The sequence below is a fragment of the Hippoglossus stenolepis genome, chromosome 3 (assembly GCF_022539355.2).
Source record: "Hippoglossus stenolepis isolate QCI-W04-F060 chromosome 3, HSTE1.2, whole genome shotgun sequence".
NCBI lineage: Eukaryota > Metazoa > Chordata > Actinopteri > Pleuronectiformes > Pleuronectidae > Hippoglossus > Hippoglossus stenolepis.
Window position 1 is genome coordinate 21,694,340 of NC_061485.1, and position 17,221 is coordinate 21,711,560.

The window sequence follows — 17,221 nt, forward strand, 5'->3', positions numbered from 1 at the left end:
TTTCCTGGCGCGATACGCTCGCGGCAAGCGGAAAAAATAGACTCGACGCCGAAACCATCGGTGCAGGGCGCGAGGCGCCCTTGGCGCTGCGCGGCGCATCGCAGCCTATGTGAACGGCACAATTGTACAACAGGGGGGCGAACAGGAGGCGCATGGCTTTTCTTGGCGCGGCGCGCCGTGGCGCTGCGCTTCCGCGTCCTGTGTGAACCCGGCGTGATGCTGCTTTTTCTGTCGGGCACAATGTGAAGTACAGAGGGCTCCCTCTGGTGGTCATCAGATACAGTAAATTACAGTATTTTAAAGACGGGCTTTATGTACACAACCTTGTCAGTGTTCAAGAACTCCTTTGTAGTTGCATGTCTCCTGTCCCTTAAGTCAATGAAAAGTGTAGCTGTCTCAGATTTGTTGGATTAGTTAGCTGGGTCAGGTGAGGTGCTTTAATTTAGTTCGATATGGGATGTGAAATAAAAGTGATCTTGAGAGGGAACTGAATGTGGATAGAAACTTACAAATGTTTCAAATGATCATATATCCCATGATGTGCTGTTCAGCTTCATTTCTTCAGTAGACACTTGCATTGGGAGCGGAGACACCACATTTACCTACTATTTCCACAACAATCTGTCTGTGTATCTCGTATCTTGGGAACCGTTCATCTAATCAACTTCATATGTAATTTTATATTTGGAAGTAAAACATTCAATCTTATATACACTGCTCAAAAAATGAAGGGAACACTTAATGGTCACAGTATAACACCAAGTCAGTTAAACTTCAGGGATCAAACTGTACATTTAGGAAGAACAAGTGATTGAGAATCAATTTCACCAGCTTTGGTGGAAATGTTACAATGGAGAGGCAAAAGCCAGACAACCCCTAAAATGGGAATGGTTTTACATGTGGTGGCCACAGACAATTGTTTTCTCTCCTTATACTTCTGACTGATTCTTCTCTAGTTTTGTGTTCTGCTGGTGTCCTTGTCACTACTGGTAGTATGAGCGATACCAGCAGCCGAGTCAGGTTGCCCAGGTAGTCCAGCTCCTCCAGGATGACACATCCATATGTGCAGTCGCAAGAAAGTTTGCTGTTTCTCCTAGCACAGTCTCAAGAGCATGGAGGAGATACCAAGAGACCAGCCGTTACATGAGGAGAGCTGGACAGGGCCGTAGAAGGGCATCCACCCAGCAGCAGGACCGGTATCTGCTCCTTTGTGCGAGAAGGAACAGGAGGAGCACTACAAAATGACCTCCAGCAGGCGACTGGTGTGCATCTTTCTGACCAAATTGTCAGAAACAGACTCCATGAGGGTGGCATGAGGGCCCGATGTCCTCTAGTGGGACCTGTGCTCACAGCCCAGCACCGTGCAGCTCAATTGGCATTCACCAGAGAACACCAGAGTTGGCAGGTTCGCCACTACGCCCTGCTCTCTTTACAGATGAGTGCAGCTTACACGGAGCACATGTGGTGGTTGTGAAAGAGTCCGGAGAAGCTGTGGTGAACGTTATGTTGCCTGTAACATTATCCAGCATGACCGGTTTGGCGGTGGGTCAATGATGGTCTTTTGGTTTTGGATAAGCTTCTTTCAAAAGTAAGTGTAAGTTTGGGTATGGTACATTTCTTATAATTTTAAGTTTGGGTGGCCGATAAGAGGAGAATATTTAAGAAAGGGGACGTTTTACCAAACAATCCCATCATCCTTTGGGAGTAATGGACCAATCAGTGAAAACTGTCTATTTATTAGGATAAAAGCCTATGTAATGTGTATAAAAATAACTTATTATGAAAAAAGGTGAGTCTAAATATTAAAGTAAATTAGAAAATTCCTCCCTAAAGATTTTGAATGTGTGCAGCGTGCTTCCTGGCTGGTCCAGAGACTGTTTCAGTTTGAGAGAGAGCGAGAGAGAGAGAGAGAGAGAGAGAGAGAGAGAGAGAGAGAGAGAGAGAGAGAGACTGGCTTGTTTGAGGGGAAGGCTCCTGTGATGACGAAGAAGACCCCTCTTCTATGTCATCAAAGGAACCTTCCTCTCTTAAACAAGCCTTCTCCTGAATGAAAAGGGAAGAATAAACTATAGGAGAACATAGCATAGAAACACCCAGCCATGAATGAAATAACACAGGAAATGAATATGGGTCATTTTTTCCCATGTTGTGCATTAAAAGGGGTTTGTATAGCTTGTGTATCTTGGGGTTATATGAGCAACCTTAAAAAACTTTATCTATGAAGTAAGCGGTGACTTTATCGCTCAAGTAAAAGCAATAAAATGTACAGTATTTCCCTCTGAAATGTAGTGAGGTGGTAGATATAGTTTATAACAATATAATAACTTTATTTTTATTTGCACTTGGTGTTTTTATCCCTGATGCTTCACGCTATGAAAGTGTCTCAAAACCAGTTTCTTATCAATGTCACAGGAGCGCAGTGACTCCATGTCAGACAGGGCAACAGAAGATGGACATTGAGGCAGACCTCCGAAGTATGATGTCAGATATGGCGTGGAAGGAAGTGATGGACATGGCCTTCAGGGTGATGAAGGAAATGTTTGAAAACTCGCTCAACCCTCCCACTTCACTTGAGGAGATGGGTGTGGCCCTGGAGATGTTGGGGGAAACGTTTCCAGAGATACCAAACCCTCCATCTTCACCATGTCTGCACCTCAACAACGACGTTCCAACAGTGGGTCTGCCTCGAGTCATGTTGGAGAGACTCGTTCCTTTTGGATTTGTGTATGTATCGCACACATGAATTCAAACTAACACACAACTGTGAGCTTCTGTTTGTATGTTTAACCACACTTGTTTGGTCATCTATGTATCTGTCTGATTGTGTTTATGTAGGAATACAGAGGCTGTTGATGGGATTCAAGCCAATACAGCTCTCCCTACTGCTCCTGATACTGCTAACGATGCTCCTCCGTACACCCGCATTTCACAGTAAGTCCGTCTGACAGGGTTCATCATCTGTGGCAGAGTTCTTTCAACTGGAAGACCAAAACAAAGCCAGACTCATGATCCAGCTCACTTCATTGTACTACAGTCAGCCACATATCAAGAAGCCACCCAAGGCTTTCATGATCTTCAGGAAGGAGCAGAGGCCCGTTGTTGTGGCCGAGCTACAAAACGGTGACTCTGCCTCTGTGAACACCATCCTTGGACAGAGAGTAAGATTCACATGTTTTCTGCCATCATTCATCAAGCAGCGTCTGAGACAACATTATAAAAATGTTCCTCCAGCTTCGATTCTTCACATCTTGACAAGTTTTGTTCTTCTGAATTTCTTTTTTTAATTTAGTGTCACAGGACAAAAAAAGCAAATGTGAATTCAAACAGAGGTTTTCCAGCATTGTGTGTCGCAAATTCACTGTGGGATCTGTGTGTGGCTGTTAATAAGTTGTTATGTAGTTACATGTGTGTTGTTGTGTGTCCACAGTGGAAGGCCCTGTCAAAAGACCAGCAGGCCAAATATTACAACCAAGCTGAGATGGAGAGGCAGCTCCATGATCAGCTTCACCCTGAGTGGTCAACCAGTAAAAATGACGTATGTATGCTCACATACAACTCGTACATGTTCACATCATTACGCTAAATGATGCAAAGAGTTTTATCAGCTGATCAATTGTAAAGTCTGTTTGTTTGTGTTTCCGTGTAGGGGAAAAAGAGGAAGCGGGTGAGAAGGAATGTTCCCACCCGGACTAAATGACTGTATTTGTCCATGGGACACTTCAGCAGGGGAGTTTCAGCAGTGATGTTAATACACAGTCATACATCAATGTGTTGTATATACTAATAAATGAGAGGGTACAATAGGAGATTCCGTGTACACACTCTACACAATGTCACAAATACTGTAAATCTCAAATATTTATTTTTAATGTCACAACATGTATGCACTTGTACTTTAGTATTTCCACAAAATGTTCAGGGCTGGCCCCTGAATGCCCAAGCCAGGCAACGCCCATTATGTTCAAGCCATAGACTTTATGTAAAGATGGACAACATGACAGCTCCCCGAAGTGAAGCCAAAGTGTCTCGATTGCCCCCTGTGCCTGGTTGTGGTATAGATTATAAACCCCACCTTCTCTATGTTAGTGGATGGCGCATGGACCAAACTAAAAGTCCAAGTCCAGGTTAAACAGAACCCCTGCCACAGACTGTTTGACCCAATGCCATCAGGTAGAAGGTTTTGCAGCATCAGAACCAAAACCGTTCTGCAACATCTTCTTCCCCCAAGCTGTCAGACTCTCTTAAACACCCAGCTGCCATCCACCACATAGTGCCCCCCCAACACACGCACACACACCACTACCCCAACCTCGACAGACCTTGTCAATAAGGTATTTCATACTATTATTAACCACTACGTATACTATGTATCCTTTAGAAGTCTCTTTAAACCCTTATAGCTCTGTCTTGTGTCTACATTTTTGTTATGTTTTATATATCGTGTGTTTTTTTGTTTTATATGTTGGGTTTAACACTGCACTACTTCTTTAACGCCATTTTGTTCAGCCATATATTGTGTATGTGGATGAATGACAAAAAGTTGACTTGACTTGACAATAATTTCAGTCAGTGAGCACTACATTCTATTTCTGACATTGTTATATGACATGTGTCTTTGTCTCTTCCTGCCCTTTCACTAATCACTCTAGTTGAATGTTTACAGAGGATCTTGTTCTCCACTTACAAAACATTACAATTTTAAAAGTAGGATCCACCTACATGTGCATGAGCCATTCATAATGCTGGTTGCAGCATGAATACATTCATTAGTTAATGCTTTATTAATGTTGTCTTGCTGGTAGTAGTATTTTGTGTTTGCCAACTGGATTTTGTTATAATTTCTTTAAAATAACAATGACAGTACAGTTGGTCGTTATTTTCATGATATCATGTACAGATGGGCATGATGCAGGCTTGGCCTCAAGCTTTGGGCATCTGTCACATGAAAAGTGAAAGTAGCTCCAACACAAAGGAAGAGAAATGAAAGTCAGGGAAATGAGAACTAAGTAAGGTTTCATTTTCTCTCCTTGTCAAATTTGACTCGGTAATATAATATAAACATTATGACATATTCTTTAAAGTAACAGTTTAGTTCCTTTGATGATCCAAAATATTGTTCCTAATAGACAAGTAGTGCACAAGTGTAAACCTTGTGGTAATGAGTTGAATGACGTTGACTAAAATGTTAAACATAATTGGGTGATAATATATACAGTCAAACCTGACCAGATCAAATTTGGAAGGTGTCATTATGTGCTGACAGGAAAAAACGTCCAACAGGATAAAAACAATATTCTGACTAAACTTTGACTTTGCTTAAAATGTGCAACATAAATATAGTTGACACAGTTACTATTTACATAATCCATCCATCTGTGATTCTTTGATCAATTATGACTTTGTATCTATCTCATAATTATGAGATACTATCATTATTATGACTTAGTATCTCATAATTATGACTTAGTATCTCATTATTATGACTTAGTATCTCATTATTATGACTTAGTATCTCATTATTATGACTTAGTTTCTCATTATTATGACTTAGTATCTCATTATTATGACTTAGTTTCTCATTATTATGAGATCCTTACTGCTACTCTGACCGCAGCAGAGCAGGGAAGCCATGGTTGAGAGACTGCGGTCAAGCAGCCGCCTCTCGTGCGCAATTAATTTGACATTTACGGTAATCGTTGTGAAGCGGTTCTGAGGTTTCGAGGAGCTGTTTTTTTCCTCGAAGTACTGACACTGTGTAGTTTTTGACTAATCCTGTGTCAAAGTTCCCTCCACAAAACAAGAATGAACTTCTTCTGCTACATTTGATGAAGGATAAAAAGCTTTTTTACCATAAGTTCTTCATGAAACTGATATTGTTGGACTACGAGTTAGACTACTGCCACAAATACTATGACGTACTCAAAATGTGTACTTTCTGAATAATCCTATGTCAAAAGTTCAAAGCCTATCCTAACAAAAGATAACACTCTTCCTGACGTTGGTGAATGCCAGGGTCTGTCTGCGGGAGTTTGCGTTTCTGTGTGTTTTTGTGTGTGTGTTCGTCTCTGTCCCGCTTCACACAAACTGATAATCACATGTGTTTAGTTATTAATCGATGAAGACGGATCATGACTCCATATCGTTCCGTCACTTTAACCCTGATGTCCTGACTGTGCGCGTCACGTTACGTCTCGTGTTGTGTGAAGCAGGGGAATGCAAATTAAACGTCAGTCCTGTACGTGTCCTAGTCACTTGTGATCAGTGCTGGTGTTTGTTGTTAAAGTGTAAAGTGAGCGCAGGTCAGAGGAGAAGTGAGGAGGAAACAGACTCCGACACATACAGGACGACCGGACCTTTAATGAGCGGCTTCCCTGCCCTGCTGCGCCCCGGGCTTCCATATTAAACAGACCAGATTTACGCAGAGTAAATATATCATGAGTGGTCATTTCCATCTATGTGAACGAACATCCTGCATCGGCTGCTGGTTTATGAAAGTTAAGGAAACGAAACCTAACTTTGATTCCGCCTCACTGCCAATATATAAAAGACTGTATGTGACGGAAGCACCACACCATCTCTCTTTCTCAGCATCGCACGACCAGCTGCTGTCTCTGATTCCTTCTTTAGTTCTGTCTCCACCGCAGACCAGGAGTCCCGACCATGAACAGTCTGAACGAACAGTATGAGGAGAAGGTGCGTCCCTGCATCGACCTCATCGACTCGCTCCGCTCTCTGGGTGTAGAGAAGGACCTGGCGCTGCCGGCCATCGCCGTCATAGGAGACCAAAGCTCGGGGAAGAGCTCAGTGCTGGAGGCGCTGTCAGGGGTGTCCCTGCCAAGAGGAAAAGGTGCCGTATATTCCCTGGAAAACTACACAATTGTTCGCTCATGTGTCACAAAATAATGCATTTGTTTGAAGGGATAACTTAACTCTGCACACTCTGCACACTTCACTTAAACATTTAAATTCACTCATTATCTGAGAAACGTGGACCTGCAGAGTTGTTGGATGTTCAGCTTCCTTCTCTAAGTGGCAGGGCGTTTCAGGACAAATAAACTTCATAAGCTTGTATTAATTCAGTTTAATGTAGTTTATTGGTTTGAGTGTAGATAAGGAAATGTTCGTTTTTTTTTAATTCAATGGTTGTTTATGGCTATGCATGTTTATTGGTGGATTTAGAATGGACATAAACCAATATTACATGAAAGGGCACGTTATTATTGTACCTGTACAATTGTACACCTAGACATATAAGCCTCGAGGCGTCGACGTAATCGAGGTGCTGGATTACGTAAATACGTCGACTTGCGTTAGAATTTACTTCACTGAACAAGAGAAAGTGGTAACAAAGAGAACAGTTAAAGCTGTTTGGTTGTTAATGTTTGTTGAGTTTGTTTATATGTGTAATATAGTTATATATTAAGAAGAAATGGGTAGTGTCAAACTTCATCTTTTTATTTATTTTTTTCAAAAATTAAGCACTTTATTTTATTTTGCGTTATTTTACTTGAAACGAGAAAATAACTTTTATTTCATTATTATATTATTATTAGAGTACCCTCCAGTTCGGTGTGAAAATTAATAATATACTGTACATTGTTGAAATACTATTGAGTTGTACTTTCTTTATTTATTACAGTCAGTTTTTGACTTCATACAGACATTGATACAACTACTAGGCTACTTTAAGATCAAAGGTACTTGAATTTAACTTTGGTTTTCATTCATTTTGTTGGACAGGTTAATGTAGATTTTATTTTGGAGAGATATGGGACTGTAAAAGGCTGATTAGCAGTTCAGACTGGGCTATTTTTCATCCGGAATAATGCCTTGCAGTTCATACTTTGTTTGTTGTCAGATTTGTTTGTATTTGGAAGATGAGAAGATGATTAAATACATTAAGTTAAATAAGTTTTTTTAATTGTATTTTTGATAAATTCATAATATATAAATCAAGTAATACAAAAGAATCTTTACTTTAGGTGCAGTACCTCTACTGGGACCCTTCTTGTTATAATCGTTTTTCCACCCTGTCCGCAAAGTGTTCATTGTCACTTTGGAAAAAATATAAATAAAAACAAGGAATAGGATAATACACACAATATCAACTAGTGATGGCGACATGAAGCTTCATGCAGCATTGAAGCTTTCCATCCAATTGGTTCACTCATGGGCCGAAGCTTCATGGTGCTTCATTTGCTCTACTGTGCCATCAAGTGGACAATAAATGTAAAACAGGCAGAGTGATTATAATGACACCATGGCTTTGGTGTGTGAAGCTTTGAATTGAATAAATGAATGAATGATGTTTGTGATGCCAATACATCAATTATGAACTTATTAATATGGTGTCTGTCTTTATGATAAAATAGCGGGGTCGAAAGGGAAAGTGGAAACAAATTGGGCAGAGGGTTGTGATGTGAATGTGCTTGTGTTACTTGGTTTGTGACTGTGCTTATGTTACTAGGGACAACATGTAACACGTGAACTAGGGACAACATTTTATTTATTTTTATTGAAAAATAAAAATAAATCCACAGTGCTGGGTTTCAGGCGGTTTCTTTTTTTTGCAAACAAACGCACAATAAAGTCCCAAGTCCACAAAATGTGAGGGGGGCTTTGAACGTCCTCACATACGTCATCAACACAAGCCTCGATACGCGCTTCACAAAAATCTTCCTGGATTACTCGACACACGCTTCGAAGCCTCAACACGGAAGAACACATCACTAATATCAACCTTAACACCTACATTGAGGAAAAGACTAACAGTATTAACAAAATTTGTGTTACTGTGAATAGTAAAGTGAGTAGGATATGAACTGATCTCCAAAAGGCATATAATTGAAAATGCTTTTCAACATTTGAAGCAAGATTAGTCAATTGTTTTTTGCACAATTTTAGAGTGAAAAGAGAGAGCACTGTGCAAAAGTTCAGACAGCCCAAGAGATTGGAGCTGTTTTGTCAGTTTGTAATGGGATGTGATTAAGAAAGAGCAGTTAACGGTAACAATGGAGGTCAAGTTGAGGTCATAAATACACTTTCCTAAATACATATTCTTTATAAATGTCTGTAAACACTGTAGAAAGCACCTGCATAACTAAGATAATTTAAAATAGATACTTTTTACTCTATGGATTATTACAGATTGCACTTAAAGTGGCCCTGGAGTGTCTTAGTGTTGTTGTCTTACTGTTAGTGTCTTTTGTGGATGCCTGGACCGTCACTGAAGAGTTGCTCTGCCACATCAGGGGTCACATACAACTCATATTCTTTTAAGTGTAACCAAACATCCAGATATTGATCTCATTAAAAAGAGGTTGTACTGTACGGAGATTTCAGATAAACCATAAGGAGTTACCCACACACATTAAGGCACTGTTTAACAAAGCCAGTACAGATTACAGTCTAGCAATTTTAATCTGTTCCCAAAACATGAGCCTTACTCCTAAACTATAAATAATAATATAGAATATTCTGTTCTTTGTTTAACTACACTATATTTATTTTTACTATACTATATTCATTAGGTGTCGTACGACCATTTACATGTTTGTGCATGCGTACATCAAGAACGAGGGCTGGGCAGGGGCTCTCTGGTTCTGCAGGTCAATGATATTGCATTATCCACTCACCAATATGCCAATGGAGAGGTGGGTGAAGTGTCCACAAAATACTTAAAGAGTTTCAGGGATAAACAGCGTTGCAGCCAAATCCAATACAATTGAAGTAAAGGGGGACCACTTCTGCAGTTCCCGAGAGTGAGCTGCAGTTACTGCAGCAGTAACTAGCGGGAGGATATCAGAGGCTAAAAACATGGTGCCTCTGTTTCGAGTCGAATTTGAATGTCAGGGCTCATTTTCTGGTGAACTATCCCTTTAAGGGAAACTTTTATTTTATTATATTTACTATGGTAATTTAAATTTTGACCAGATTATTGTGCTAAATGAAAAGTAATTTGTGTCTATGTCATCTGAGATGGCATCCTACTTTCACCAAGCCCAATTTATCCATTACCCCTCTCTCGTTATTCACTCATTAATAACTCAGGCATAGTGACAAGATGTCCTCTTGAACTGAAGATGAAGAGAAAGAGATCAGGAGACGATTGGTACGGAAAGATAAGCTACAGGGACTACGAGGAAGAGATACATGACCCTGCAGATGTGGAGAAAATGATTCGAGAAGGTACAGTACACCACATTTTTTTATGTTACTAATAACAGCAAAGAATTGAAGGAGCTATTGCATTTTCTAAGGTCTCATCTTTCATCGGCTTGTCCAGCCCTTCGGTTATTGTCATATATCACATCCCTTCTCTCCAGCTCAGGATAAAATGGCTGGGGCCGGTGTGGGGATCAGTGATGACCTGATCAGCCTGGAGATCGCCTCTCCTGATGTTCCAGACCTGACGCTCATTGACCTGCCTGGAATCACCAGGGTGGCTGTATTGGGACAACCAGAGAACATTGAACACCAGGTATTCTGGGTCCACAAAAACTCTGTCAACACGTCTCACAGGGACAAACTCTTGTTGAGTCCTGAGTGTTGTCTCTGAATTATCCAGCTGAACCAGGCTAAAACCTTTGGCCCGATACTACATCTCAGAAATTACTTCTCATAGACTTTAAGGCTACATCCATTCTACGTAAATGGTATTTTGAAACTAAACCATCTCCTGTACTAGGGCTGCACAATATATCGAAAATCTATTGTCATTGCAATATCAACGTGCGCAATAGACGTATCGCAAAAGATGGCAAAACTGCAATAAATGATGTTTCATGCGCCATGCATTCACACTCTGCATGTCAATATATTTGGCCAATCAGATGGAGCCTTGCGGCCCGAGATGATAAATTAAAGACATTCAGATCATTGATGGGTTTTTCCGTCACTGAATCATTGTCTCAAGAAGAGAATAGAGAGAATTCAGAGATTTGCCTCGCTCCGCCTCCTCCGACTAAATTCTAATGTGGAAACTTCTAGTAATCGCATTTGACCCGGGTCAGATTCATTGCTATGAGCGGTTGATTATATAAAAGAATTGCGAAGCTTATTTATGATACCAGAACCTGAGGGAAAAGTATGTGTGTCTCTCTCTCTCTCTCTCTCTCTCTCTCTCTCTCTCTCTCTCTCTCTCTCTCTCTCTCTCTCTCTCTCTCTCTCTCTCTCTCAGCTGATGTCTCTGACTTGCTACAGTTTCAAAGTTAATTTGTTTGTCGCCACAATATCAACACTGATCATCACATAATGATCGATATTTTATAAATGAGTTAAATTAATAACCCCCCTCTCTCTCTTCCTCGCTCTCACACACGGCCGGACACATATTTAAACTCAATCTGGGTAAAAACAACAGACTTTGTAAACTTCGTAAATGTATGTGGAGCTGAAGTTACTCCGATAACCGTGTGGACGCCAGGCTTGTTCCTAGCAGAGTTGATTGGTTTTCAAACTAAAACATGGTAGTGTGGATGTAGTTCTGTAATATTCATTCATTATGTGATAAAAACATTCTCAAGCACAACAACGTTGTTCGTTGAAAAACAACATGAATCAATACTTTCAGATAAAGAACCTGATCCGCACGTTCATCACAAGACAAGAAACCATCAGCCTGGTGGTTGTCCCAAGTATCGTGGACATTGCAACCACAGAGGCCTTGAAGATGGCACAGGAGGTGGATCCCAATGGAGAGAGAACTTTGGGTAAATACATTGGAGTTTTACAAAACGTTGGTCCAGCTCTAGGGGAAGTTACTCAGCTCTCGGTTATTTCACTCTGTCTCTTTCAGGTATTTTGACCAAGCCTGATCAGGTTGACAAAGGAGCAGAGGAGTCTGTGATTGACATTGTTCATAATGAGGTCATCCCCCTGACGAAGGGCTACATGATCGTCAGGTGCAGGGGTCAGCAGGAGATCACAGAGAAAGTGTCTCTGACTGAAGCATTAGAAAGAGAGAAAACCTTCTTTACAGAACATGCACATTTCTAGTAAGTTCGTTTTTGGGGTAATGCTACAAAATATGTATATGGTAAAGTGTTGACAGGTTCTGTACTATGTACTCAGTCGCTGTTAATTTCTGCTGTAGCACCCTGTACAATGAAGGCCTTGCCACAGTTCCTAAACTGGCTGAGAAACTCACAATTGAGCTGGTGCATCACATTGAGGTGAATTTGTATTATTGTTTTGTTACAATTATAGTATAAATTATGATTTGTCAAATTTGGTAACAATCATTTGACCCCTGCTGTGTTATTTTCAGAAATCTCTCCCTCGACTGGAAGAACAGGTCGAGGAGAAACTGGCACAAACACAGGCAGAGATGGATAGATATGGCAGTGGACCCCCATCTGACCCAGCTGAGAGACTCGCATTCCTGATTGATGTGAGAGCTTCCTCATGCTCCGTAATATTTACCAGGCAACACAAATACTCACAGCCACTATTTCTGCACAACTTGTTAACAGCTGTTTCTGCTGTCACACGTGGAGTCTAGAAAGTAACAGCGTTCACTCAGGATGCCATCAGTCTGGCTGCAGGAGAGGAACTCAGATGTGGAGACCATCTCAATGTCTTTTCTATGCTCAGAAGAGAGTTTAGGAAGTGGAGCATGTGCCTGGACAAAACGGGACACAACTGTGAGTGTTTTATTTCTGTCTGGTGTATAGCTGTCCATCAGCAGGATTCAGAAATAAATATATGTTAATGTGTCATAGTTAACATTAAGATCGAGAAAAAGGTGGAGGACTATGAAGAGAGGTACCGTGGAAGAGAACTACCGGGCTTCATCAACTACAAGACGTTTGAGGTCATGGTCAGTGAGCAGATGAAACAGCTGGAAGAACCAGCTGTCAAGAAACTCAAGGATATTGGGGGTAAATGATTGAATATAAGACAAATGCATTGTGTTTTTCTGCATTCTGTTTGCCTCAGTGGAAATCAGGCTGCTGCATTTCCATTTCCTCCAGATGCTGTTAGGAGGGTGTTCTTGCAGCTGGCCAGCAGTAGCTTCACTGGATTTCCGAACCTCATAAAAACAGCCAAGGTCTTCTATAAGTTTGATATTGACATTCTTATAATTTGATCTTCATTGTCAGTAACATGTTGCATGTCAAAATCTAATTTTCCAGGCAAAGATTGAAACCATAAAGCAAGAAAAAGAACCCATTGCAGAGTCCATGCTGAGAACCCAGTTCAAGATGGAGACGATGGTTTACTCCCAGGACAGAACCTACAGCAACAGTTTGAGTGAGAGGAAAGAGGAGAGCGAGGAGGAAGAAAAACGTATGAAAAAGAGTACTAAGTGCTACATGGATAATCATGCAACACTTAAGGAGTTGATCTTACACCTTAGATCATATTACAGAGTAAGTTTTCATTGAGGGTTAATGTTCATGAACAAATACGATGAGTCAGGTTTAGATAGAGGTCTGTTTTTTCCCAGCAACTGTTTTTGTCTGTCGAACTTTTCTCATATATGTCTATTATATTTCAGATTGCCAGTCAGCGTCTCGCTGACCAGATACCGCTGGTTATCCGCTACCAGATGTTGCAGCAGTCTGCCGTCCAGCTGCAGAGGGAGATGCTGCAGATGATTCAGGATAAGGAGAATTTCGAGTTCTTGCTGAAGGAGGACCGGGACATTGGTTCCAAGAGAGCTGCTTTGCAGAGTCGCCACAAACGCCTCATGAAGGCCCGAGCGTACCTGGTGAAATTTTAATGGAGGTTAATTCCTGCATTACTCTACTTTGCAACAGTCATTTGAGAAATACAGCAAATTAGTCTTCGAAGAAGTGTAGAATGGACAGGTTGGGTTTAATGTCCTATAATGTGCACTATATTGTTACTCAAGGAAAGGTCATGAAATTCACTGAAAAAGATGCCTTTCATATATTAAACAGGATTTGAATGTTGCTTAATTTACTTAAATTCTTGAAACATATCCAAAAGCAACACATTCATATTTGTTTAAAGAAAGGATTTCACAACTTGCTTTTACAGGTAATAGTACTCAGACAATCTGTTGTCTTGAAATAAATATTGGTAGTTATGTATTGTCAAAAAAGATTATTTTGTTATTGTGTATACAGCTTATTTTTACATCCAAAAGTAGAAATATTATCTTTTTTCAGACTTATGTTTCAGTTTTCAATGTAAGTTCAGTATTCATTTTTTTCTGAGAGAAACATCGGTCTCTTTAGCTATGACTTATTACTAAATTACCCAAACCTGAGGAGAGGTGCGGATGCAAGTGATAACTCTGTTTATCACTACGAGCGACACATTCCAGTCTTTTAATACATTGTTACTAGCATCAAAATGCTACTTAGAGCTGCTTTAAAGAAAACTCTGATCAATTCATGCTTAACTGATTTGTTTTATGTCACAGTAGAAATCTGTCTGTTTTAACTTAACTACAATCCAGTGAACCACACTTTTACTTTGTGTTACTGTAAAATAAATGCCTGTTACTGTCTTCTTGATCGATGTGGTTAACTTTGGACATGAAACTTACTCACGACTATACTCAATTAAAAAACACGTACTTTGACTACTCCTGGTGGTTTCACACAGGACAACTTGTAAAAACAAAATCCCATCTGGAGGAGATGACATTAATAGAAAGCTGATTCAATAATAACATCCTACTCGGTAACTATTAACCAATACTGGATTTTACCAATTACCTTTTTTCAATCACTTATATTTGTTATTTATATCAGTCTAATGTGCTGTATGTCTTGCATACATGAAATCCTTGTTGGCCTGGAAATCTTGGTTAATCATTCTCAACAAAGGGAGAGACAATTTCAGTTCTATGCGCCGACATCTAAATATGCAGCATATCAATAAATAACTAAACAAAAAAAACGTAGACAAGCCAACTTTATTGAACAATACATACAAAAAGATTCAGGGACAAATACAAAATCATTTAAAAGCGATCCGCTGCATTCATTCTACTCAGGACCTCTAAACGTTCATTCACCATTCTCTGCTGGGCTCTCCTGGCTGTTGTCGTCATTGTCTGATTTTTCATCATTTAGGAAAGATAAAGAAGATTAGCAAGGCCTAGTGACCTTTAAAATGTCCAAACCTTAACAGATTTGATGGAAATACAAGAGGCTGGAAACACCAAAGTTATCTACATGTATTTTAATCGGGGCTTTCTGCAGAAAGGATCAACACAGAGAGTCACAAGGATCTCAGAGTGAAGATGGAGAACAGTCAAATGCAAGGATCTTATATAGGAGAACTAAGGCTATCTCTCAGAACCAGTTCAGACTGGTTCTGTAGGCGCAGGTTGAGAGAGGAATCTAAACACAGACAACTGATTTACATATGTTTCCTTTGGAGATAAGCAGACATACATTCAGTTCTTTGGAGAGTAAATAAGTGGCTAAAGGGTCTGACAGTTTTCAGGTCAACACAGTTCAGACCATAAAACAGTTCAGGTCATAAAGTATTTGGACAGGTTGTATATGTATGTAGATACAGGTCATAAAAGTCTTTAGACAGGGCTGCAAAAACTTACTTTCCAACTACAAAATAGTTTTCAACCACACTTAGTTCATTTTTCCAATACACAGATTAAACATTTCCTGGTTTGTTGTACAGCACAACAGCTACTGAGAATAGAGAACATAAAGACAACACAAACATGGTACCAACGCATGCCCTTGTTTACTCACTCTCGAGAGTCTGCTGTAGTTCCTGTATGGTACTCAGTAGCACGTGGAACTGCTTCTTCCTTAACTCCAACTGAGTGAGACAAAAGGGATTTGAAACAATTTAAGTAAAATATTACTGTTGATTGAAGGCACTGGGAGATAGAAAAGAAGAGAGGATAATTGTATTTGTTTTTACCTTATCATCCACATTCTCCTTGATGTGAGACAGTTGCTGGAGTTCTTTGTCAAGCGCCTCCAACTGTCTGTAGGTGTTCAAAGCAAAGGGAGGTATGCATTATTATTATCACCACATACTAAGTGGATGTATGAAACAAATGAAACAATATTTGAATGAAACAAGACACAGGCCGACTTACTTTAATGTCTCGTGTCGGTCTGGGTGCTGCTGGATAACTTTGGCTAAAGCATCATACTCTGAAGAGAAAGAAGAAATAAAGGACATGAAACTTTTTTGCTAAATTTTACCGACCCTGATTCTCCATCAGCACTAGCCCCACTTGAAGCCGTCATAGGCAAAGACAATGAGTCAGAGCTTCGTTCACAGAGTTGCTGTAAAAGAAATTCCTGCCCCATCAGTCAATGATGTTTTGAAAGCCCCGGAGTTAGACTTCAATGAAAGGGTCTATGAGGACAAGTATGTATCTCAGGAGGATGTTCAGTGCATACAGTTCCTCAGCAAACACATCAAGCAGAAGGTGGACAGACACTTTGAAATGCCCCCCCAGCCCCTTCAAGAGTATCAGTCAACCTTTGCTACCAAACAAGAAACTGTAATGTACTGAGATGTGTTGGACTCAAATGCTCGACTCGGAGACAGAGATGATAAAGAATAACTTTTACTGAATGGTTTCGGTACACGGAGTGGCAGTCCAGTAACAAACACAATATTCCAATAAGTGTCGGGCAGCAGCAGAAGTCGAAGGAGATCCAGTCCAGGTTCGGTACACAGGTGAGGCAGTCCAATAACAAACACACAATTCCAATGAGTGTCAGGCAGTAGCAGGGTTGGGTGAAGATCCAGTCCAGGTTCGGTACACGGGTAGACAATTGTTGAACAGGCAGAGGTACCGACAGGGAAGAAGCAAAAGCGGAGTCGATTACACAGGCCGGGGTCGGAATCACTAGAAACTTAATTAACATGGAAATCGCTGGGACGCTTGAGACACGGGGAAACAAAGACGAACTGGCAACGCGACACAGGAACACACAGACTAAATACACTAGGTGATGAGGAACAGGTGCAAACAATCGGGGAGGAGCAGACAATCAACAAGGTGGAGAGATTTTTTTATTAAATGTTTATCATACCCTTTTTATTTTACTTGTGATTTTACTTTTGATACATATAAATTTGGAATTGAACTGAAACCTGATGTTATTCATTTTCCAGGTATTTGATGGCCTGCACTGGATAAAACATGAGGAGATCAGAGTTACTAAATTCCCCCGGCTGTGAAATGTTGTTGATATATTTCAACACAGAACTGAAACTAGAATAACAGTCAGTAGAGAGCAGTGGTAGT

The 17,221-nt window shown here is 40.4% G+C and overlaps 2 protein-coding genes across 3 annotated transcripts; one reads left to right on the top strand and one right to left on the bottom strand.

Annotated features, from left to right (window-relative positions):
- Positions 1 to 6,545: 6,545 nt before the first annotated feature.
- On the top strand, positions 6,546 to 14,482 carry LOC118104709 (interferon-induced GTP-binding protein Mx). 2 transcript variants are annotated; one of them, XM_035151778.2, is made up of 13 exons: positions 6,546 to 6,847; positions 10,051 to 10,188; positions 10,326 to 10,480; positions 11,573 to 11,711; positions 11,798 to 11,996; positions 12,095 to 12,173; positions 12,269 to 12,391; positions 12,503 to 12,644; positions 12,723 to 12,881; positions 12,975 to 13,051; positions 13,137 to 13,373; positions 13,502 to 13,763; positions 14,173 to 14,482. In XM_035151778.2, the coding sequence occupies exons 1-12, from the start codon at positions 6,661 to 6,663 to the stop codon at positions 13,724 to 13,726; spliced, it is 1,860 nt and encodes a 619-aa protein (XP_035007669.2). In that variant the 5' UTR covers positions 6,546 to 6,660; the 3' UTR covers positions 13,727 to 13,763; positions 14,173 to 14,482. The 2 variants fall into 2 exon arrangements, with proteins under 2 accessions (XP_035007669.2, XP_035007668.2); XM_035151777.2 differs by having other exon boundaries at positions 13,502 to 14,482.
- Positions 14,483 to 14,952: 470 nt separating this feature from the next.
- LOC124851560 (THO complex subunit 7 homolog) lies at positions 14,953 to 16,155 on the bottom strand. The gene is made up of 4 exons (XM_047339342.1): positions 16,055 to 16,155; positions 15,874 to 15,940; positions 15,699 to 15,768; positions 14,953 to 15,049 (listed from the first exon to the last, which is right to left on the bottom strand). The coding sequence occupies exons 1-4, from the start codon at positions 16,138 to 16,140 to the stop codon at positions 14,988 to 14,990; spliced, it is 285 nt and encodes a 94-aa protein (XP_047195298.1). The 5' UTR covers positions 16,141 to 16,155; the 3' UTR covers positions 14,953 to 14,987.
- Positions 16,156 to 17,221: the final 1,066 nt, after the last annotated feature.